This window comes from Hemicordylus capensis, chromosome 11, assembly GCF_027244095.1.
Source record: "Hemicordylus capensis ecotype Gifberg chromosome 11, rHemCap1.1.pri, whole genome shotgun sequence".
In the NCBI taxonomy this organism is placed as follows: domain Eukaryota; kingdom Metazoa; phylum Chordata; class Lepidosauria; order Squamata; family Cordylidae; genus Hemicordylus; species Hemicordylus capensis.
In genome coordinates, this window is record NC_069667.1 from 18,079,584 (window position 1) to 18,103,257 (window position 23,674).

A 23,674-nucleotide genomic window follows, 5' to 3' on the forward strand; every position below is an offset into this window, starting at 1 on the left:
GACAAATGTGTCTTCAGTGCCTTTTTAAAAGTTACCAGAGATGGAGAGGCTCTGATCTCAACAGAGAGCGCTGTTAACACTGACTGACAATGGCTCTCCAAGGTTTCAGGCGGGGTCCTTCTGGAGATGCCAAGGATTGAACGTGGGGCCTTCTGCATGCAAAGCAGATGCTCTACCATTGAGCTATGGTCCTGTCTCCTAAGGGGTATATCTCTTACAGCAGACGGTGGTCACATGTCATCATCCATCCAAATGCAAACCAGCCTGCTTTAGCAAAGAGGACAATTCATGCTTGCCACCTCAAAACCAGCTTTCCTCCACAAGGTGGCCAGCGCTTCACAACTGCTCTTACGCCACTCCACAAAGGCTCGAAAGAAGCCATTAAGTAGGTGACACAGGGATTATTTCTTTTGGCATCACCAATCTCCACAGTGGGACCATGCTGGAGCAGCATCCTGTTCTAGGCAGGGGCAGGCACAGTGCCAGGATTTCAGCTGAGGCACTAGTCTGAGTGGAGGCAAACAGCCAGGGATCCTGGGAGAATATGAAGCCTCTGACAACTCAGGAGTCTGGACAGCTCCAGAGAGAAGGGATCTGGGCCTCAAACAGCAATGAGCAGGACCTACAAGAGAGTTCAGCAGAGCAACCTAAGAGAGACGGCGCTCCAGCAGCTGCTTGGGGCTAACCGATGTCTTTTTGTAGCTGCTGCTCAGGCAACATGGATTGGCCCTGGCTCTTCCCTGGGGAAGCTTCTTGTTCAAGAGGTTTTCCTGATTTTCTATGCACTGGCTCCAGAAGTGCTGGGGTGAGGGGGAGATTCCGCTTAGGCTGGCAGGTCCTCAAGGGATGCCTCCGAGTCAGATAATAAAGGCAGGGCTCTATCCTCAAGCAGTGTTTGCAATGCTGGTCCCCCTGATGGTGGGGTGGAGGGTTTATGGCAGTGTGGATCATCCAGGGTCTGGGTTGTGGGGTCTTCCCACTCTGTCTGGGAGCAGTTCAGATCTTCACAGCTGATTAGAGGGGCTTGAACGAGGGGGCAGTTTACACTTACCCTCCCATGCAAATCATCTTCTATTGCTCATTAGCAGATGAGAAGCATTTGCGAGGTGACAGGGCTGACATGAGGAGGAGACGAATTAAAAGGTTAAATATGTACAGAAACAACCCATTAGAAGGCTGGTTTGAGCGGCAAGCCTAGGCAGAAGTGGGGGAAAGCGGAGTGTGGGGGATTTGCCTCATGGAAACGCAAGCCACCTACTAAAGCCAGATATGTCCACAACCCTACAGGGCAGCATCTCCAGAAATGCAAATGTACTTCCACTACCATTACTACTACTACTACACTGCTTTTCAACAGAAGTTCTCAAAGCAGTTTACATACATACATACATGAAATAAAGGTGCACCTCAATAACAAATTAAGAAGAGCTGGGAGTCCAAGTTGTTTAGTGGATCCAACCACCCACTCTTTATAGACTCATAGAGCAGGATGGGACCCTTGAGGTCTTCTAGTCCAACTCCCAACTCAGGGCAGAAAACTGCAGGGATGTCAAACTGTGCCCCTCCAGCTGTTTTTGGACCACAACTCCCATAATCCCCAGCCACAGTGGCCAATAGCCAGGAATGATGGGAGTTGTAGGCCAACAACTGCAGAAGGGCCACAGTTTGACATCCCTGTGCTACAGTAACCATTGGCATCTGGGGGGACAAGAGGGGGGCAGTTGCCCCCCGGGATTGAGCCAGTTCCCTTTGAATTCAAAGGGGCATACTCTCATGGAGGGAGGCATTGGATTGTTGGCTTTGCCCGTCCCCGCTCCCCCAAAAAAGCCCTGCAGAAACCTATGACAGCAACTCTGACAGAGGGCAGCCCAGCCTCTGTTTGAAAAACTCCAGCAAAGGAGGGTTGGCCACTGCATGAGGCAGACTGTTCCGCTGTCAAACAGCTCTTGCACTTAGGGAAGTCTTTCTAGAGTCCGCCTAATTTGCTTCCATATAATTTCAATGCACAGGTTCTGCCCCCTCAAGAGTCTGTTCCTTCTGCCATGGGTTTCAGCTATTTCTATTTTAATCCTTCAGCAATTTGAAGATGGCTATTAAATGTCTCCCCTTCCAAGCTTAGTCTTCTCTTCTCCAGGACTAGCCTACCTCACAGGGTTGTTGTGAGCAGAAACATAACTATGTACACTGCTCTGCGCTCCTTGGAGGAAGAGCAGAAAATAAATGAAATAAACCAACAGACCAAGCCCCTTCAACTGTTCCTCACAGAACGTATATGTAAGTATGTCTTGTTTATTTTGGCCCAAAGCCAGTATAAATACAAGAAAAAGAAACAACAACCTCACAGAACGTGGTTTCCAAACCCTTCACCACCTTTGTTACTCTCCTCTGAACCAATTCAAAATTTAGAGTCACACCCCTGCATGTTATCAACACCTCAGTACCCCAGGTTCCCCAGCAAGTGGTGTGCAGAGACAGGCTGCATTTGCACGTAACAGGGAACCGGAGTTGCAGGAGCCTGAGGTTTTCCTCACCGTTACATCCGAACTCTGAACCCGTCCCTTTTACAACCCGAGGTTGCGCTTTGAAGATGCCAGTTTTAACCCTCCGTTTGTAGTGAGTTCCGCTGCTCAAAACAGAGGGTTCACAGAGCCTCCGTTGCATCCGAATATAGCACTGGAGGCTGCATTCAACCAGACTGGAATTGAGGAAGGAAGCTCCTCCCTCTCTCCCTGCATTACTGGCTGTGCAGGCTGTCCTTCAAGCAAGAAGGAAGCCCACACAGCCAATTCCCCCTCCTCTCTGCAGTCTTGCTGACTGCAGAGAGGAAGGGGCACTTGTCCCTCTGACTGCAGTGGGGATGCTATCCCTGTCATCCGAATGCAGACAGGAGAGCGGGGAGTGAAACCGCGGGTCCACATGACATGCGAATGCAGCCATGGACTGCCTCTGAACCTGGAGGTTCCATCGAGCCCTCATGACTAAACAGCCAGTGAGAGTCTCCTCCTCCAAGATTGTGTCCAATCTCTCGTTCAAGTCATCTACGTTTTATACTCAATGCTCCATTTGATTCCATGCCAACACGCCACCAGACTGCTAGAAATGTAAGCAGTGCAGTTGCCGAAGGGCCGGTAGTGACAGGACACTGAAGCTGTGGTCCGAACTCGCTCGAGTCCATCGCTACGAGACCACTACTCCCTCTAATAGGGATTCCCAGATGGTTTTCACTACAACTCCCAGCATCCCCAGCTGCAATGGCCTTTGGCTAGGGATTCTGGGAGTTGTAGTCAACAACATCTGGGAATCCGTTAGAGGGAACACCGCACAATACCTAGACAAGCATGCGGCATTAAATCAGCCTTCTTCATTGCAAGGCCCAGGGGTCTCTGATAAACTGTCTTAATCAGCCTTCTCCAAACTGTCTTAATCAGCCTTCTCCAAACTGTCTAAATCAGCTTTCTTCATTGCAAGGCCCAGGGGTCTCTGATAAACTGTCTTAATCAGCCTTCTCCAAACTGTCTTAATCAGCCTTCTCCAAACTGTCTTAATCAGCCTTCTCCAAACTGTCTAAATCAGCCTTCTCCAAACTGTCTAAATCAGCCTTCTCCAAACTGTCTAAATCAGCCTTCTTCATTGCAAGGCCCAGGGTTGACCCCCCGCAATCAACCCCTAAGTGCAGCTCCCTGGTCAACTGTTTATGGGGCCCATGTGAAGCTTTGGCTGAGGTTGAATTCTCTGCACTGACCCCTGGCACCAAGCAGAGATGACTATTCTCATTGTTTGTGTTTCTAGTGCCCGGTGGGGGCTGCTTTAAGGGCAATGGAGCCCTCTTGAGCCCCTGCACCGTCTTGGCAGGTGTGCACCAAGAACTGGGAAGTGTAGCCCTTCCCAGCGCTTTCTTCCTGCAGCTCTGAAGAGAGGGCTCTGTCTCTCCTAAAGGGCTCTCTCAGCACTAAGAAAAGCACAGTTACTGTGCCCAAGTCAGGACAATGGGAAATGGCTCTCACATTGAAGGTATTTTGGCCTTCCAAGGTTTTTAAACTGTAGAGCCAGCGTGGTGTAGTGGTTAGAGTGCTGGACTAGGATCGGGGAGACCCGAGTTCAAATCCCCATTCAGCCATGAGACTAGCTGGGTGACTCTGGGCCAGTCTCTCAGCCTAACCTACTTCACAGGGTTGTTGTGAGGAGGTTTTCCAGGGTGCTGTTTTTTTTTAACTGTTTTAAATGTTTTAATGGTTAATTGTTTTATATTGGTTTTTATAGCTTCTGGTTTTAACCATTAATTGATTTTATTTTTTATTTTTAACATAAACCGCCCCCTGAGCCACTTTTGGAAGGGCGGTGTAGAAATCCAATAAATAAATAAAATGGTCTCTGCTTGAAAAATAGTGAAGATCACGGGACTGGATACTTCCTCTTGGACTGGGCTGCACAGTTTCAGCCCCCAGCTGTTTGACTACAGCTCCCATCATCCCTGAATACCGGCCACTGTGGCTGGGGGTGATAGGAGTTGTAGTCCGACGACAGCTGGGTAGGCAACGTCGAGGAGCCGTCCTCTTGGAGGAGGCAAGCCAAGTGGTGAAGAAAGCAAGCCAACCCCATCAAACCTGAAAGCTGAAGCCTTTTTCTAAAGCGATATTTTGCAATTAGCTACTGTGTCCTGCTTATGATTGACTATCATCTTTGGGGAGAAGAGCAATATTCTAGGAAACGGAGCATTAACTTGTCCACCAGTGACTTTAATAAGGCGCTTTTCAAATTACTGCTCATAAAACCATAGCAGGCGGGGGGAAGCTACGGACGATACCTATCTCCTTAATTAGGCCTCTCTCCTTCCCTTCCTCTCTATTAGCAACTTAATAGCAAGTGTACATATTTATACAGATGCAGCTCAAGTGTGGCATACCAACGAAAGCTGGCCGTTTAATTATATCGGCCGGTAGTCTGTAATCACCACTGCAGGATACATGAATTGAAGCAACCTTGTAGGACTCACCGCTTGTTGAGATTTACAGTCCAATAAAAAGTCCCTGCTGGATCCATTCCAGTCCCTTCTGTGCCTCCAGACATTGAAGGAAGATGAGCTGATCCCATCTATGGAAGAGGTTCTTTCAACGGAGACATTTGGCTGGAGGATTAGGACAATGTTTGCCTTCCAGCATGGACCTCTCTTTGATGAGTATTTAAAGATGCCCCACCTCTTTCAGTGGTCTGACTCATGGCAACAATTTCCTGGCACCTAGCCTGTGGAACTCACTCCCTCTGGCAGTTTACATTGCCCCCATTGGCTGCCTTGCCATCGTCCAGGCAATACGTGTTTGTATGGACATTTTCTTAGTGGACGACAGCAGTGGGTTGATTCAGACGTCACGCAAAACCTCAATGAGAGCTGGGCTCTGCTCAGTGTCCCTGAGAGGAGAGCTGGTCTTGTAGTAGTGAGCATGATTTGTCCCCTTTGCTAAGCAGGATCTGCCCTGGTTTGCATTTGGATGGGTGACTATATGTGAGTGCTGTCTGCTGTAAGATATTCCCCTTAGGGGATGGGGCGATAGCTCTGTGGAAGAGCATCTGGATGCAGGAAGCCCCAGATTTAACTCCCTGGCATCTCCATGTAGCACTGGGAGAGATTCTTTCCTGAAGCCTCAGAGAGATATGCCCACCATTGTACACAATACTGAATTGAATGTCCAATGGTCTTAGGCAGTGTCCCATTTCCCTATGTAGTCATAGGAACATAGGAAGCTGCCATATACTGAGTCAGACCATTGGTCCATGTAGCTCAGTATTGACTACGCAGTCTGGCCGCAGTTTCTCCAAGGTTGCAGGCAGGAATCTCTCTCAGCCTGATCTTGGAGATGCCGCCAGGGAGGGGACTTGGAACCTAGATGCTCTTCCCAGAGCGGCTCCATCCCCTGAGGGGAATATCTTCCAGTGCTTACACTTCTAGTCTCCCATTCATAGGCAACCAGGGTGGGCCCTGCTTAGTTAAGGGGACAAGTCATGCTTGCTACCACAAGACCACCTCTCCTCTCCTCTCCTCTCCAGTCTCAAGACACCCTTCCATCCCTGTGCGGAGAGGACAGGGTGGGGTACAAGATCCAGCCCTATCAATAATTGGCAACGCCCCGACTAGTTAGTCCTGATTAAACAGCATGGAAACCAATGAGGCAAGTTAGTCAGGACTAACTTGAGCGCCAGTCATTTCAATGAAGTTCATCTGGTTGCCCCCCACGGTCGATTCATTCTGCTGTTGGGTTTTCTCTGCCTGGCACTCTGGGCATTTTTACAGAGACGTGGAATTTACAGAGAAGCTCAATTGAAACGTTTAACACAACAGGAGAATGAATGTAGAGCAAGCTTCCTGCGACGTCTCACGAAGCCAGACCTGAGAGCAACAGTTCATGGCTTCCTACGGATACCCATGAGATAAAATCGGTTTTCTGGTTTTCAGGCCCATCCGTCAGAAGGGTCTCTCTCTCTCTCTCTCCCCTACCTCTCCGTAAAGTGTGTGCACAGCCAGAAAGGAGTAATAGTACGGTTTGGTTTCCATGTGAAAAACTCAAAGGACATCTCAAGAGCAACTCTGCAGGGATCCAGCTTCTAGCGTTGCCTGGCACCTTCGTTCATTACTAGGTGTACTTTTCACATCGGCAGATGACACTGAGCTGAGATGGACTGCAGGCATCTCCGAAGCCTGGCCGTGAAAAAGTCCAGAATGAGTTGGAGCGCTACGTTGATGATGATGATGATGATACAAGAAAATTGAACCATCGGGGCAGAGCTGCAAGAGGGCAGGCAGGGCCGAAGAACCCGCACCCCCTGCCCCTCTGGGGCCTCCTCGTTCACCTCCCCCGGGCTCCCACCACCACCGGGCTGGCCAGCTCGCCAGCAACTCCCACTGCTACCCATCACCATCCTCTTCTCCACAATCCTGCAGCCCGCTGCGGCTTCCCTGCCGTTCGGGGTTCTGACAGTCCCCAAGCAGCGTTCCCTCGAACAGGGATTCCCAGAGGTTGTTGACTACAACTCCCAGAATGCCCAGCTGCAATGGCTTTTGCTTGGGCATTCTGCGCGTTGTAGTCAACCACATCTGGGAATCCCTCTTAAGAAGGAACACTGGTCCCGAGGCGACTGGGAATGTGGGCGTCAGTGTTCGCTCTCACAAGGGATTGACAGCTGCTGTTGACTACAACTCCCAGAATCCCCAGTCAAAGGCCACCGCAGCTGGGGATTCTGGGAGTTGCAGTGAACAACATCTGGGACTCCCTGTGAGAGGAAACACTGGTGGGCATGTGCACCAGTTGCAGCACAGGTGGTAGAAGCATGCCTCTGCTGTCACTGGGGATGGGGAGGCAGGCCCTGCTGCCCCACCACCATTGTCACCACCGGGGCAGAGAGCCCGCCGCCACCATGGGAGGGCTTGCGTAGGCAAACACAAGCCACCCATGACTTTCCTACGCCACTATGAACATCACTACAGACATCACTACATGGGAGGAGGGCTGGTCTTGGGGTGGCAAGCATGAATTGTCCCCTTTGCTAAGCAGGGTCTGCCCTGGTTTGCATTTGAATGGGAGACTACATGCGTGAGCACTGTAAGATATTCCCCTCAAGGGGTGGGGCTGCTCCGGGAAGAGCATCTTCATGCTTGCATGCAGAAAGGTCCAAGTTCCCTCCCTGGCAGCATCTCCAAGATCGGGCTGAGAGAGGTTCCTGCCTGCAACCTTGGAGAAGCCGCTGCCAGTCTGGGTAGAAAATACTGAGCTTTATGGACCAAGGATCTAACTCAGTATCTGGCAGCTTCCAATGTTCCTAAACAGGCCAAGAGTGGCACCGTCCAGGGAGATCCCAAGAATGCATTTGGTAATGAAATGACTTGGTTAACGAGGTGGTTTGGCTAAATACCAGGAGGAGGAGGAGGAGAAACGTCTTGAGACCCCGGGCAGAAACAGTACTGCGCTCGCTCGCTCTGCCCAAAGCTAGTAAGACAGCATACGGAGTACTCGTGCCAGTTCTGACAGAACAGAATGGACTGGAGGAGACAGAACTGTCCGTAACAGGGATCAGCAGCATCCCAGAAGTGGTGTGCCAAGGCTTGAAATTTATGCACTCCAATCGAAGGTTTTGTGTGCCAACACCACATATTAACACAGAAGGTCACTTTATATATATACATTGTTGTATTGTATGTCAAATAAGTAATGCTTTTTTTAAAAAAAGCTTAATAAGCCTAGTTTAAAATACAGATTTTATCGGCTTAGTGCAATCCAGTGTAATCCACTGGTATGTTTCACTTCTCTCCCTCCCTCTCATCTAGTGGGAATTTACCATTTTAAAATAAAATTAATGCCCCATCTAAGCTTTCTTCCATGACAAGTAGAATTTCTGAGAAATGTCCACTAATAATGTCCCTCCCTGGATACAGATGTGGAGAAATTCCAGTGCCCCTTTCTGAACACAAGGAAAGATGATCCAGCACAGAAGAACAGGATCCTGCTAAATTCAGGGGTGCAGCCTCTCTCAGAGGTCAGTGTGAGTGCCACTCAAAATAGTCTCATATGCCACTTTTGGAACCCATGCAAGGGGTTGCCTATCCCTGATCTAAAAAAAAACCCCAACAGCCTTTGGATCAGTAAAGTGCACATTTACTTGTAAAGGAGGCCTGATCTAATTTGCTATCCCAAACTGAAATGCAGCGTACAAATACACACACACACACACACACACACACACACACACACACACACCAAAAAAAACCACCAGCGCTCAAGCTTTTTGTTACGCAATAATAATCAATTTTTTAAAAAACAACCCACGTCGATACACATCAGTCCCTTTGTGAAAAGAACAAATTCACAGGTGCAGGATTTAAATTCCAAATAACTTAATCCTTCTATCAGGAAGAGAATTCTAATGAGCGCCTTTTGTAGTTTGCAATGCGCATTTCGGGTGAAATTATCTCTAATGGGATTAAACCGGACCCAGTTTAAAGAGGGAAAAAATGCCTCTGCAAAAAATTTTGGGAACAAATTGTGCATCTCCAAGTAAATCTAAAGTGTGCATAGGAAGCTGCTGTATAATGAGTCAGAGTCAGACCACTGGTCTATCTAGCTCAATATTGTCTTCACAGACTGGCAGCAGCCTCTCCAAGGTTGCAGGCAGGAATCTCTCCCAGCCCTATCTTAGAGATGCTGCCAGGGAGGGAACTTGGAACCTTCTGCTCTTCCCAAAGCGGCTCCATCCGCTGAGGGGAATCTCTGACAGTGCTCACACTTCTAGTCTCCCATTCATATGCAACCAGGGCAGACCCTGCTTAGCTAAGGGGAGAAGTCATGCTTGCTACCACAAGACCACCTCTCCTCCTCCTGAACAAGTCAAGCAAATCAGATAAATTAGTAGTCACCAGCCATAAAAACCCATCAATGCCCCTTTTTAAAATAAATAAATAAATAATCTGCAGTTTATATAACAGGTCATCCTACAACAGCCTATATAAAAGGTAATCTCTACAGTTTGGCGATTCATCCAAGGTACAAAGCCAGCAGCTGGTGCAAGTACTCAGTCAGGTCAAGAAGTTGCCAGGATCCTGATTTGTTTGGGGGGGACCTCCAACTGAGAGCTCCAAGACTATTAAAAAGGCTCTCGGAAACCTAAAGCTGACTACCAACCGCTTGACATAGGGCTACTCTGACTGTTTGCACCAAATATTTTCAGTCTGAAGAGAGATAATTCAGAGAGCAAAATGCTCCCCAAAATTCTCCCAAACACTCCCCCCACCGCCTTTTTTTGGGCTTATAACCATCGTTCTCTCTCTCACTTGCTGCCTGGATCCCATTTTTGTAGGCGGCCTCTTCTATGATTATATGAGCACAATCAATAGCAAGCATTCATATATAATCCAAGAACCGAGCGTGATGACATGATAATCCTAAATTGCTAGACTAGCTACCTAACAATGTCACTGAGGGCCAAAGCCAATTGAGAGCAAGAGAACAAAGCCCATTCCGATCGAGCGCAATGCTTCCTGGATTGCGCTGCCCTTGCTCTGATTTCCAGTGTCATCATCTCCACCATCAAGTGATTCAAATTGTCCTAATAGGAAAAGAAAGCTGTAATTAACAGATAGGCAATAATTAATATTTAAGTAGTGAAGTGTGATTGTTTGGCTAGGCGCTCAGCATTAAGTATTAAACTTGGTATTAAGTATTTACAGTGTTGCAATTTTTGCAATATTACGGTGATTTTTTTAATATTATAGATTTAATAAAATATTTTGTTTAAATAGCCCCCAAAGTGCATCTTGTGGGAGGACTTTTGGACCCAACGGGTTTCTGAGAGAGTAGAAAAAGACATTACGGGATAAATAATGATGCCCATAAGGAACAAGGAGTTCATTCAGTTGCAGTCAATATAGACCACTTTGAAATCTGCCTGGCTGCCAGCAAGCAACTCTGCTAGTGCAGATTACTGCAAAAGCTGACTTTTATTGCTATCCATTCATTGTATTTCATTGCAATTCATTTGTGGGGAGACGTCAAGCTATTTAACACCATGAAGCGAAAAAGAGAAGGTGAGACCAAGTGATTGTGGCTCCTTCGAGGATCTTTCGAGCCAAGGGAAACGGTGAGCCTAGGATGCTTTTTCCATGTCTGAAAATGTATTCAGATGCTTTGAAGAGAAAGATAGAAATATGGTCACAAAGAGCAGGGGCACGAACAGTTTCAGTGAAGGAGGACATGGAGGAGACGACAGGGCAGAGGTGTATAAAACTATGCATGGAGCAGAGAGAGTGGACAGAGAGGAATTTTTCTCCCTCTCACAAACACTAGAACCAAGGGTCAGCCCTTGAGACAGTTGGCCAGGAAATTTATGTAGGACCAACAAAAAGGAAGGACTTTTTCACACAGCACATAATTAATCTATGGAACTCCCTCACCACGGGATGTGGCGATGGCCACCAACTTGGGTGGCTTTAAAAGGGACTTGGACAAATTCATGGAGGACAGGACTATCAATGGCTACTAGTCTGGTGGCTGTGGGCCATCTCCAGCCTCAGAGGCGTGATGCTTCTCAATACCAGTTGCAGGGGAGCAACAGCAGGAGAGAGGGCAAACCCTCACTCCCTGCCTGTGGGCTTCTCAGAGGCTTCTGGTGGGCCACTGTATGAAACAGGATGATGGACTAGATGGGCCTTGGGCCTGATCCAGCACGGCTGTTCTTATGATAGCCCCTTTGCAGCTGATTCTTCTAAGAGAAATATTAGTCACGCTTTTTAAGCTAGAAGTTCACTGAGAAATTCCTGATGTTGGTAGTAAGGCCAGCACAGCAAATGTGAAGGATGTCCAAGGAATATCCCAACAGCAGCATTAGGAGTAGGTCTTTCAGACTAAAGAGAGAGAGATTTTCGTGCAAAATAGCCTTGGCAGACAGCACTATCGACTTTGCATAGGGTTGCCAACTCTTTTTCTGACAAGACCCCTCTAACAGTTTAATAGCTGGTGGTTTTTTTAATCACTGCAACCCCCCCATGCCAGAGAGGCCCAGCTGTGGTCTAATAACACAGCTCTTAAAGCATAGGAGCTCTGCTAGGAAATGAAGTTGGCAACCTTAACTTAATAGAGAGACGGTTAATAGGGAGACAATCTAGAGCGCGGGGCTGAGGCGTGCCTTCAGGTCTCAAGAAGGAAAGTCCGAAAGCAGACAACCATCTTTAGCCTACTTTCCAGTAGGCTTATGAGATCACCCAGCATTCTGTGTGCATGTCCGTCTGTCTGGCCCTCTCACCCGCCCCATCAACTTAACATTGCCTGGAACAATATGAACCAAATCGGGTACAGTTGTAGAGACACACAGGGAAACCTCAACAGCATCGTTTGTGATGATATCTTCCATCCTAATCCAAGATGGCGGGGGCGTGAACGTTTGAGGACCGCCTAACCGATTTGAACCAAATTGAGTCCAATTGCAGGGATAGTGAAAGGGAAGTAGGCAGATGAGTTCTTACTATAACAACTTGTTGGCACACATGGTTGTGGGGGTGTACTACTGCAGCTCACATGACGGGACACATACAAAAATTTAGCACTTCAGTGGAAGGAATGCCTCCATCCTTCTCCCTGGCAGAAAACTAGCCTGTCCACAAAGGTTTTTCTTCCATGCCAAAGTGTTCTGATTCCAAGGGTTGGAAGGTGACCCTTGTCTAAGGTGGTACAGTTCCAGTCACAGGGTTACCACCAGGTCTGTTTGCATGAACTCCACCTTACTGTCCAGATTCTTGCAGCAAGAGAAACATCCCAGTCTCCCCTACCACGGGCTGAAGGTCACTGCAGCAGGGGGTGATAGGAGCTGTAGTCCAACATCAACTCAAGACCCAGTTTTGAGAACCCCTGGAGTCAGCATGAAGATGTTAACTTCAGAGGGTCCTTGATCAAGCAGAGTCCCTCTGGGCATCGGCCCTGCCCTAGTATGAGCGGGCTTTTAAAACTCTCACCTTTTTCCTTTTTCCTCTTTTTGACTTTTTTTTTTCTTTTTCTTTAGCATGGGGAAAAAAAACTTTGCAAATGATTGTTTTCCCCCTTTTGAAAAGATACGGGAGAGGACCCCTCCTCCTCGCCCCTTGCAGGAAAAAAAAAAAGGTAAGACTCCTCTAAGGGCAGGCACACAGGAAGAGAAAATATAAATTCTCAGCAACACCTTTATTTGTAACCTTCAAAAGGCACTCATTTGTTTTCAGGTCTAATTGGGAGGGAGCCGCAAGCAGCATCCTGCAGAAACAATTTAACATCCCATTACACAACCCAGCAGCCCCAAAACAAAGGATATGTAAAAAGGATACAGCAAGAAGCCTCTCCTTTGCCTTCTGAAGGGCTTCTGCACTACAGCGGGGGCTCCCAACGTTGGGTCCTCAGGAGTGTGGTGGACTACAACTCCCATTATCCCCTGCCACTGCTGCAGCAGGGGATGATGGGAATTGTAGTCCTCTTCCACCACCCTGAGGACCCAAAGTAGGGTGCCCCTGCTCTAGAACAACAGAAGGGTTATGTGACACCACCCATGAGAAAACGGGAAAGAGTCATCAGAGCCCTCAAGCAGACTCCAGAGAAGTCAAAATCTAACTGGTCCACTCTTCTGTTTCCAACGAACAGAAACTCATAAGCGGGATAACTAGGGAACCAGGGAGAAAGTTATCCCATCTGCCAGCCATCTATTAATTAAGGGTTCAGAGGCAGGTTACCTGTAAACAGACTCACTTTATCAGCGTGGTGTAGTGGTTAGAGGCTTGGCCTAGGACCTGGGAGACCCGAGTTCAAATCCCCATTCTGCCATGAGACTCACTGGGTGACTCTGGGCCAGGCACTCCTCTCTCACACAGCTTAACCTACCTCACAGAGTTATTGTTGTGGGAATAAACATAACCATGTTCACCACTCTGGGCTCCTTGGAGGAACAGTGGGATATAAAAGTAAAAGTAAATAATTTAAATAAAGAACTAGAGTTGCAACTTCATTTAACCTAGGCATAACATGGGTTAAATGAAGCAATTAACTTCTACAGGCTATGAAGGTGCCCCTGATGAGGTAGCATCTTCTTTTAAAAAAAAATTTAATTCAAGGTCTTATAAAAAAAACACAGATGACAAGCTCCATCAGAAGAGGACCCTTCATCCTCGCCCACACAGGAATGGTTAATCTTGGCTTAGTGTGACATTTGAAAGCTTGACTTCACAAGCCATCAGATCAGCCTCAGAAACACACACCCCCTTTCCGAGGTTTGCATGCAAAGGAGGAGAGGAGCATGCAGTTCTGAAACTGATTTAATCTGGGTTCCACCCAGTCTGAACGGCCCACGGAAGGAAACACCTTCCTAAAACAATGCCTGCTGCAACACATACATGGATAATCCTAGGAGAGGCATTCCGCCCTGCAGGAATCCTTTCTCCCTCTCTCACAACACTAGAACCAGGGGTCATCTCATGGAACTGAAGGTGGGGAAATTTACGACCGACAAAACAAAGTACTTTTTCACATAGCACATAGTTAATTATGGAATTCTCTGCCACAAGATGTGGTGACGGCCACCAGCCTGGATGGCTTTAAAAGGGGGCTTCGACAAATTCGTGGAGAACAGGTCTATCAAAGGCTATTAGTCTGGTGTCTATAGGCCACCTCCAGTCTCAGAGGCAAGATGCCTCTGAATACCAGTTGCAGGGGAGCAACAGCAAGAGAGAAGATGCCATGCCCTCACCCCTTGCCTCTGGGCTTCCCAGAGACTTCTGGAAACTGGATGCTGGATCTAACAGGCCTTGGGCCTGATCCAGCTGGGCTGTTCTCATGTTCATCCCATCCTCAGCTGACAGCTTTTGCAGCACAGACATAATATCAAAATCCCCGTGCCTCTTCACATGTAAGTGCATGCAGTTTTGACCAACTGGTTAAAGCTCATAATCAGACTAAGATTTCTATAGACTGGAGCAAGAGTCTTAAAACAATTAGACCCAAGAACCTCCAATGTGAGTCAGCACTTCCCAGACGCCTTCCTCCCCGGCGGCTACCAGGAGCATCCTGTTATCTGCATATACTCCGAGAACACTCGTGCCGTGAGAAATAAATGGAACGCAGAGCCCCACGCACAGCAAATGTCTTAATCAAGAGTCTCCTCTGGTTATCCATTTGAATCTTTGTTTACCTTTAATGTACCAGTAAATTGTTCACGAGTTATTAACCCCAGAACAGAGAAGTCATTTGCTTTTAAGATCACCTGCTCTTTCTCTCTCCCCCACCATCGAATACCTTGCAGTTAAGGAGCTGCTGTAAGGAAGGAATCCTTCATCACACTTTACAACTTCATTTTGTTGAAACGGCAAGTGAAATTGGCTCTACCTTGCCCCAATCTCCCCCCTCCCCAAATCTCAAGAACTGTGCTTTTTCCTGCCAAGTTCGCATTCTAAAATACAAAACCTCCTTCTCTTGAGAAAGACCCTTGGGTCTACCTCGACCCTCATTACCCGATTTCTGCAGAACTGCAAGGCAGTAGCCCTATTCAGACATGACGGCATACTTGTGTCCAGAGGCCTGCACATGTTTTTGTGTGAATGACTGTACCTGCGTTCATTTTAAGAGTGGATCTGGGTACAGGAGCCCTGAAATGCAGGCTACAGATAGGAAGCGTACTGCTGTGCCCGCATTCAACATAACATGTGAACGACTCTACCTGGGTACAAATCGGTACCTGTCGACACTGTACACGTGTTGAATGTAACATGTGAATACAGCTAACACACCACCCCACACACACCCCTGTTCTAAACTGACAATGTTCTCCTCTCTTATGAAGCACATCTCTGCTTTTCCTCCTTCCCTGGAGACAGGATGGAGAGCCAGTCTTGTGGTGGCAAGCATCAACAGAACCCTTTGCTATGCAGGGTTCGCCTTGATTTGCATTTGGACGGGAGACTACATCATGTGAGCAATGGCTGCTATAAGATATTCCCCTTAGTAGAAGGGGCTGTTGCTCAGAGGTCGAGCATCTGCTTTGCATGAAGAAGGTCCCTGGTTCAATCCCTGGCAGCATCTCCAGGTAGGGCTGGGAGAGACTCCTGCCTGAAACCTTGGAGAACCGCTGCCAGTCAGAGCAGGCAATACTGAGTGAGATGGATGAAGGGTCTGACTCAGTATAAGGCAGCTTCCTACATTCCTAGAGCCCTCCCCAATCTCCAAAAGAGACAGCTCCAGCAAGGGGCCTATCCAAACCGTTAACAGGGACTCACCGCCACAGCCAGCCTCCCAGCGTTCTTCTGCACGTACGTAAGAGAGTCCCGTATCAAAGAGAAAAGGTTGAGAAGAACTTGCTCCATGTCATAGATGCCCCGCATGCCTTTCGCCAACCCTTCCAGCGAACGCAGGTATTCCCGCCAGTAGCTGTCTATCTCAACCACGCTGGCCAAGCATCCCTGCAAGACAACCCCGCAGAAGCCGCCACACGGCTTGGCCATCAGGAGGTCTTGGCAGTGGGAGCAGTACCACATCTTCAAGAGCGCCCGGCCACAGTCTTTGCTGAACTTCAAGTAGTCAGTGGTGTTGACCACCTCAATGCCAAGGTTGAGCGCCTGGAGAAAGACCCGCGTCACCTGCAGCGACTTGGAGATCTGCGTCATCATGACCTTGGGGAGGCTTCCAAACACCTTCAAGTCCCTCCGGGAAAGCCGCAAGCACTCAGCTGTCTCCGCAGAAGGACTGGGAAAGCCTGGGTTAATCAGGTGCGAGTAGACCAGAGGAAACAAGCTGTCAAAGAATTCATCGATCATGTCGTTGACATTGATGTCCGAGCCCAAGATGTACAGAGAGATGTCGGTGAAGAATTCCCCCACGGACTTAAAAGCTCTGGCCGCTAGGTTCCGGTAATAGTTCCGGAACATGGTGTTGGTATAATTTCTCGCATGCCGTACGACAATTTCAAAGGCCTCTGAAAAATAAAATCAACACAGTAGGGGGGGTCAACTGACTATTTAAAACATTGGAACTGTCCCAAGATTAAAGATTTTTGGGTCAGCGTTCTTGACAGTGTTGAGGAAATGACCGGAGACGAACAACCATTAAATCCACTGGCCATATTTCTTTGTAGTTTTGATCTACGGGACGAATTGTTGAGGGAAGAGTTACTCACATTCTTATTAAGTGGTGCAAGACTGGTTATAACTAGTAAATGGAAACTTGCTGACCTCTTGGGATGATTGGTTGGTCAAAATGTAGGATCTTGTAGTTACGGTTAAATTGACTAATTTTATTTGAATGTGGGAAGGTAGATGAGAGGATTATTTAGTATTGATTTGGAGTCTTTTTCCTGGAATAACAAGATACAAGATAATATTCAACCTTTTCTTTCATGATCTTGACTAACGATAACTATTTCTGTTTATATCTGTGAAAAACAACAATTATAAAAGGAGGGCTGTCTAAATTCAAGACTAATCCACCAATTGACTGATCCATTAATCCACCAACTACATTTTGCACAGAAGTAACCAATAGCACAGGATACAAAATAAACCACATTGATTTTAGATGCTACGTGTGTGCATTATAACAGGCATTTTAAGAGAGCTATGCCCCCTTTGTGCACATAGAGAAGACACCTCTTCCAAAGGTGGTCCTTCCGGTCACAGTATTTATAAATACAGTACTTGGACTGAAAAATAATGAGTTTTTCTTTTTGTTTTAAGTCTGCTTCCCGTTTCGGCTACCTCTTATGTTGATCAAAAGAAGTAGCAGTTTTTAAACAAATTTAACTGTTTAATGGAATAAACCAAGCCTTGACCACACGCAACATACTGAGAACAGAAACAGGGCTACCTGGGACAGATAAAGATTGTATTAAAGAGTCCTACCTCTGAATATCCTAGTCTAGTTAAATATCTAGGTGCCATGGCTCCCTGGCACCTGGGATTTGTCATCACATCCTTAGTTTTAAGGACCTCTGCTCTAAACATGGATCCCTGGCCAACACTGTTCAGGAAAGGACACACTTTCTTTACTCTCATCACATAAGTGGCTACTGATCTACATTAGGGACGTGCACGGAACCGGTTCCGTGCACTTCCGGAAGGGTAGGGGTCGCTTTAAGGTCCCACGTGCCTGCTTTCTGGAGGAGCGCCGGTGGGCGGAAAGCAGTGAGGTGGGGGCTAGCAAGTAGGCAGCGCTTCCCTGCCCCTTAAAGCGACCCCCTAGCCCCCTCAGAACTGGTTCGAATGCCAGTTGCCAGAACCAGTTCGGTGCTCCCAGAACGGAGGACCAAATGGTTCCGTGTACATCCCTAATCTGCACTTGGGAGACTGCTGGATTTTCCCAGAAAACCTGCTACCTCCTATTGCAGTATCACATATTGGGATGTTGTAAATTCGCTGCTATCTGACATTCTGCATTTTTTTAAAAAGCTTTTTTCATTCCAAAGAAAAAGCAACATTAAGCATTACTCTAGTCAACAGCAATGACATTATATGACCTTGGGGGCCTATTTTGCACAGTCGTCCAGGCTGTCCCTGGGGCAGGCGCTGCCATAACCCTATCTTAGCTGCACTATCAGTGTCAGACCACTACTATAATGAATATTACTAAAAATATTTATTTGCTGCTTATTAACAAAGAGGAGAGGAGAGCTGGGCTTGTGGTGTAAAGTGTGCCGTCGAGTCGGTGTCGACTTCTGGCGACCACAGAGCCCCGTGGTTGTCTTTGGTAAAATACAGGAGGGGTTGACCATTGCCTCCTCCCGCGCACTATGTGGTAGCAAGCATGAATTGTCCCCTATGCTAAGCAGAGTCTGCCCTGGTTTGCATTTGGATGGGAGACTGCATGTGTGAGCACTGTAAGATATTCCCCTTAGGGGATGGAGCAGCTCTGGGAAGAGCACCTGTATGTTTCCATGTAGATGGTTCCAAGTTCCCTCCCTGGCAGCATCTCCAAGGTAGGGCTGGGAGAGACTCTTGCCTGCAACCTTGGAGAAGCCGCTGCCAGTCTGGGTAGACACACTTTACCATTAATAGGCAAGGAGGCATCTTTCAAAGTGGTGGCATCTGCCCTATTCAATCCCAGCACAGCATCCCTCCAGTGGCTGTTGCTGGTGCCCACCTTGTGCTTCTTTCAGACTAGGGCTGCACACCTGCAGCCCTCCAGCAGATGTTGGACTACAACTCTCACCACCCTTCACTATTAACCCCTGTGGCTGGGGGTGATGGGAGTTGTAGTCCAACACCAGCCGTGCAGCCCCGACATAAATGAATGAATGAAAGATGGCGCCCTGTCCCCAAAGGGCTCACAACCTGAAAGAAACACAAGGTAGACACCAGCCACAGGAGGGATGCTATACTGGGGTCGGAGAGGGCCAGTTGCTCTCCCACTGCTAAATGTAAGAGGATCATCACTTTTCAAAGTGCCTCTCTGCTCAGTTAGCGGGGCTTAACCAAGCCTCACCCCACTACTGTACAAACCACGCCTGCTTTCGGACAAATCAGACCTGCAGGGACGAGCCAGAACCATGCTGGGAAACCTGTACACAAGACACAAAACTCCACAGAAGCAACTGGTGGGGGGGGGGGGGGGTTTGAAACATCTCCTCACTTTGGACTTAATTATACATATCTGCATCCAGGACCCGGCCTGACCTTTGTGTGTGTGTGTGTGAGAGAGAGAGAGAGGGGGGGGAGGGAGAGAGGGGGGAGGGGGAGGGGGGAGAGGGAAGAGGGAGGGAGGGAGGGAGGGAGGAAGAGGGGGGAGGGAGGCAGAGAAGGAGAGGGAGAGGGAGAGGGAGGGAGGGAGGGGGAAAGGGAGAGGGAGGGAGGGAGGGAGGGAGGGAGGGAGGGAGGGAGAGGGAAAGGGAGAGGGAGAGGGAGAGGGAGAGAGAGGGAGGGAGGGAGAGGGAGGGAGAGAGAGAGGGAGGGAGGGGGAGGGAGAGGGAGGGAGGGAGAGAGGGAGGGAGGGAGGGAGAGAGGGAGGGAGGGAGAGGGAGGGAGGGAGAGGGAAAGGGAGAGGGAGAGAGAGGGAGGGAGGGGGAAAGGGAGAGAGAGGGAGGGAGGGGGAAAGGGAGAGGGAGGGAGGGAGGGGGAAAGGGAGAGAGAGGGAGGGAGGGGGAGGGAGAGAGAGAGGGGGGAGGGAGAGGGAGGGGGAGGGAGGGAGGGAGAGAGAGAGGGAGGGAGGGGGGAGAGAGAGAGAAACGGTGCTACCCTCTTCTCTCCGCAAGGGTGTAAATGAACATGTTCAAAAGAGAAGCCGCTATCATGGCAGACAGGTATTCAATTCTTTTTAATGCTAAATAGCCACATCGCTCTGGGCTCCCAGCCCTCCAGGGCACCATTAATAAAGCGATGAAAAAGCAGGGCAAGAGCCTTGCAGTTCACAGGTCACTAACCCCGTTTGGTGGAACAGCTTTCAACCGGGGGTGGCCTGGGAATGCGGAGAGTGGATGCACAGCCCTGCATGAAAATTATTCCCATGAAATATTTAAAAATATATATTAAAGTTTTAAGCCACAACCTCCCCCTTGCCTTCTCTTGCTTCAAGCCCGCCTGCTTGGGTTACATCCGAATGGATAGTGAGTTACGGAGCCCTTGCTGCTGGGTTGCTGCGCCGAAGTCACAAATTAAGTCACTTAACGAGATGGAAAGCCCCTGCCCAGAGTTCCCAGGGCCGGTTTCTTTTCCATCATGCGGCTTAACCATTCAATTAGAACAACTGTACACGATTGAGTGTCAGGTGCTTTGCATTCAGGGCGGACCCTGCTTAGCAAAGGGGACAAGTCATGCTTGCTGCCACACGACCAGCTCTCCTCCCATCGGCATGCTTGCAGGATTTCAGGTCCAACCCCCTGGCAGCATCTCCAGGTAGGGCTGGGACAGAGCCCTGTCTGAAGCCTTGGAGAAGACGCTGCCAGTCAGTGCCAGGCAATACTGAACTAGGTGGACCCAAGCAATGACTCAGTGGGAAGCCACTTCAGGTGTTCTTTGGGAGCATGCACAGCTAAGGGACAGAGCTAGGGATGTGCGAACCGGTTCGATTCGACGGTTCGGGGTCGAACCGACCCGGGCCAGCCGGTTCTGTGCACATCCCTAGACAGAGCACCTGTTTTGCAAGAGAGGGCCCCAGGTTCAATCCCTGGCATCTCCAGTTAAAAGGATGAAAGCGAAGGGGGAGTATTTTGCCGGAGACTGGGTTACCAGACAGAGCATGCCATATAGGGCAAGAAGAACCAACGGCGCTTGGTATTTTTATCACGAGAACTGCTGTGTTTGTCATCATGACACTGCAGCAAAAAAAAGGCAACAGTGCAACATTGCTACAAGCAAAACACAACATCCTGGATGTTGTTCACTACAACTCCCAGCATCCTCAGCTGAAATGGCCATTGGCTGGAGATTATGGGAGTTGTAGTCAACATCTGGGAATACCCTGGTAGAGGAAACACCAGCCCCTTTTGCTAAGCAAGGTCTGCCTTGGTTTATATTGGGATGGGTGACTACATGTGGGCACTGTAAGATTTTCCCCTTAGGGGATATGGCCAGGGCTCACCCTGGTTGCATATGAATGGGAGACTTGATGTGTGAGCACTGTAAGATATTCCCCTCAGGGGATGGAGCTGCTCTGGGAAGAGCATCTAGGTTCACAGTTCCCTCCCTGGCAGCATCTCCACGATAGGGCTGAGAGAGATTCTTGCCTGTAATCTTGGAGAAGCTGCTGCCAGTCAGTGTAGACAATACTGAGCTAGGTGGACCAAGGGTCTGACTCAGTAAAAGGCAGCTTCCTAGGAAAAAACCACCAAAGGAGCAACTAACTGAAAGCAAAGGACACTTGAAAAAAATGCTGAGAATGTATGTTCTCTTTTAAAAAGAGAGACTGTGATAAAACAAACCAATGGCACATAAGAAAAATCTACTCATAAAGCTGGGCATAAATAGTTTCATTTACTTAATACATGTATACCCTGTTATTCTAGAGAACATGTCCAAAGCTGCTAGCAAAAAAAGGCCTAAATGCTATTATAAAAACTCCAAACATCTAAATATTAAAATTGCACAAAATCATGAACTGAACATTAAAAATACCCATTACAAATTCATAACCCTACAAAAAACGAATAATACATTCAGAGCAGCCCTCACTGGCAGTTTAAAAGCCAACCTACAGGGGATTGCTTTAAGTGCCTGAACAAATGCAGAAATGCAAAAAAATTTATCCACTGCATTACAGTCAGTCTGGCTGCGCAACACAAAATTGCCCTTGTATAAGTGGAAGTCTTTAAGTTGCACCGCGGGGTCAGAAGTGATACTTTTTATTATTTTGCACTTGCTGCAAATATGGCCCCGTGTAAAGAGTAAGAAGACAGGTCCCATCCACAAATGGCTCACAGTCTAAAAGTAGACACAAGGGAGAGAACAGAAAAGGGCGAGGGAAGTGGACACAGGGATAAACTGGCAAAGAATTACATTGACCAAAAGAAACTGAGGTCCAACTTCAATGATAAATGGATGAGTCACACCATTATTATGGGAGGAGATCCGGTCTTGTGGTAACAAGCATGAATTGTCCCCTTTGCTAAGCAGGGTCTGCCCTGGTTTGCATTTGAATGGGAGACTACATATGAGCCCTGTAAGCTATTCCCTTCAGGGGATAGGGCCACTCTGGGAAGAGCATCTGCCTGCTTGGCATGCAGAAGGTTCCAAGTTCCCTTCCTGGCAGCACCTCAAAGATAGGGCAGAGAGAGACTCCTGCCTGCAATCTTGGAGAAGCTGCTGCCAGTCTGGGTAGACAATACTGAACTAGATGGACCAAGGGTCTGACTCAGTATATGGCAGCTTCCTATGTTGCTATTTGCAAATATAAGGGACGGAGAACTTGAATAATGGAGTAATCAGAATTCTCACACTGTTTCCCAAAGATTCTTAAGGCTTCAGCAAGTCTTCATAAGATTACTTATGCATATATAGAATACAGATTTGTGGTGCAGCCACATCTGGAGTATTGTGTACAGTTCTGGTCACCATATCTCAAAAAGGGTTATTCTAGAACTGGAAAAGGTGCAGAAGAGGGCAATCAAGATGATCTGGGCCTGGAACATCTTTCTTATGAGGTAAGGCTACAACAACTGGGGCTTTTTAGTTTAGAAGAAAAGGCAACTAAAGGGAGACATGATAGAGGTTTACAAAAATCATGCATGGCGTGGAGAGAGTGGATAGGGAGAAATTGTTCTCTCTCTCACTCTCACAACACTAGAACAAAGGGTCATCCCATGAAACTAACTGCCAGGAAATGAAGGATCAACAAAAGGAAGTACTTTTTCTCACAGTGCATAATCAATCTATGGAACTTCCTGCCACCGGATGTGGTGATGGCCACTAGCTTAGATGGCTTTAAAAGGGGCTTAATGAATTCATGGAGGTCTACTACTATAGGCCACCTCCAGCCTCAGAGGTAGGATGCAGGAGAGCAACAGCAGGAGAGAGGTCATGCATTCATCTCTTGCCTATGGGTTTCCCAAAGGCATCTAGTGGGCCACTGTGTGAAGCAGGATGCTGGAATGGATGGGTCTTGGGCCTGATCCAGCAGGACTGTTCTTATGTTCTAAGAAGGGAACTCCACAGATGTGAGGTAAGCATTAGCAAATGCTTTTCCTTCATGTTCTTCTACCTTGGGGGGGTCACACTCTGTCAACTCAAAGGGACATTTCTGCCGAATAGTATGCCCCTCTCCTGGACTCCATTCATTGGTTAACAAGATCCTGCCACCTTGGAACAGGAGCGGGGGTAGGAAACTTTTGAAAAAGATAATTCCTTGCAGAACTTTTCTTTAATTAATGGATGGAGCCCAAGATAATTTAGCGTCATACACGACTGCCACATAAAACTTTATGTAGCTTTTCTGATGTCTAATTAACATACATTGCTACAAAGTGCAGAAGGAGGGGAAAGGGAGTCCTGATTAATTTTTACAATTTCCTGCATGAAAAGGAATTTGCTCTCGTAATTGAATACAATGGCTCCGTCTAAAACAATGGAACGCCGGTTGAAAGATAATGCCATAAAGAGCCACATAAACAAGCTATCAAAGAGGGGAATCTAATCAAAATCCAGAGGAAGCCACAGAAAGCAGCAGTGGGCAAAGGGACCCCAGCATCAGATATCTGCAGTCTGGGAAGA

At 48.0% G+C, this 23,674-nt stretch overlaps 1 protein-coding gene across 2 annotated transcripts in view; it reads right to left on the minus strand.

The window, feature by feature from the left end:
- The window catches only part of GPC3 (glypican 3), a 199,451-nt gene that overhangs the window by 77,552 nt on the left and 98,225 nt on the right, over nucleotides 1-23,674 (minus strand). For both annotated transcript variants that reach the window (XR_008311670.1, XM_053274293.1), the window contains exon 3: nucleotides 15,764-16,458. Coding sequence is in view for 1 of the 2 variants with exons in the window: in XM_053274293.1 (XP_053130268.1) it covers nucleotides 15,764-16,458 (695 nt within the window). In the remaining variant the exon portion in view is untranslated. The remainder of the gene's footprint in view (nucleotides 1-15,763; nucleotides 16,459-23,674) is intronic.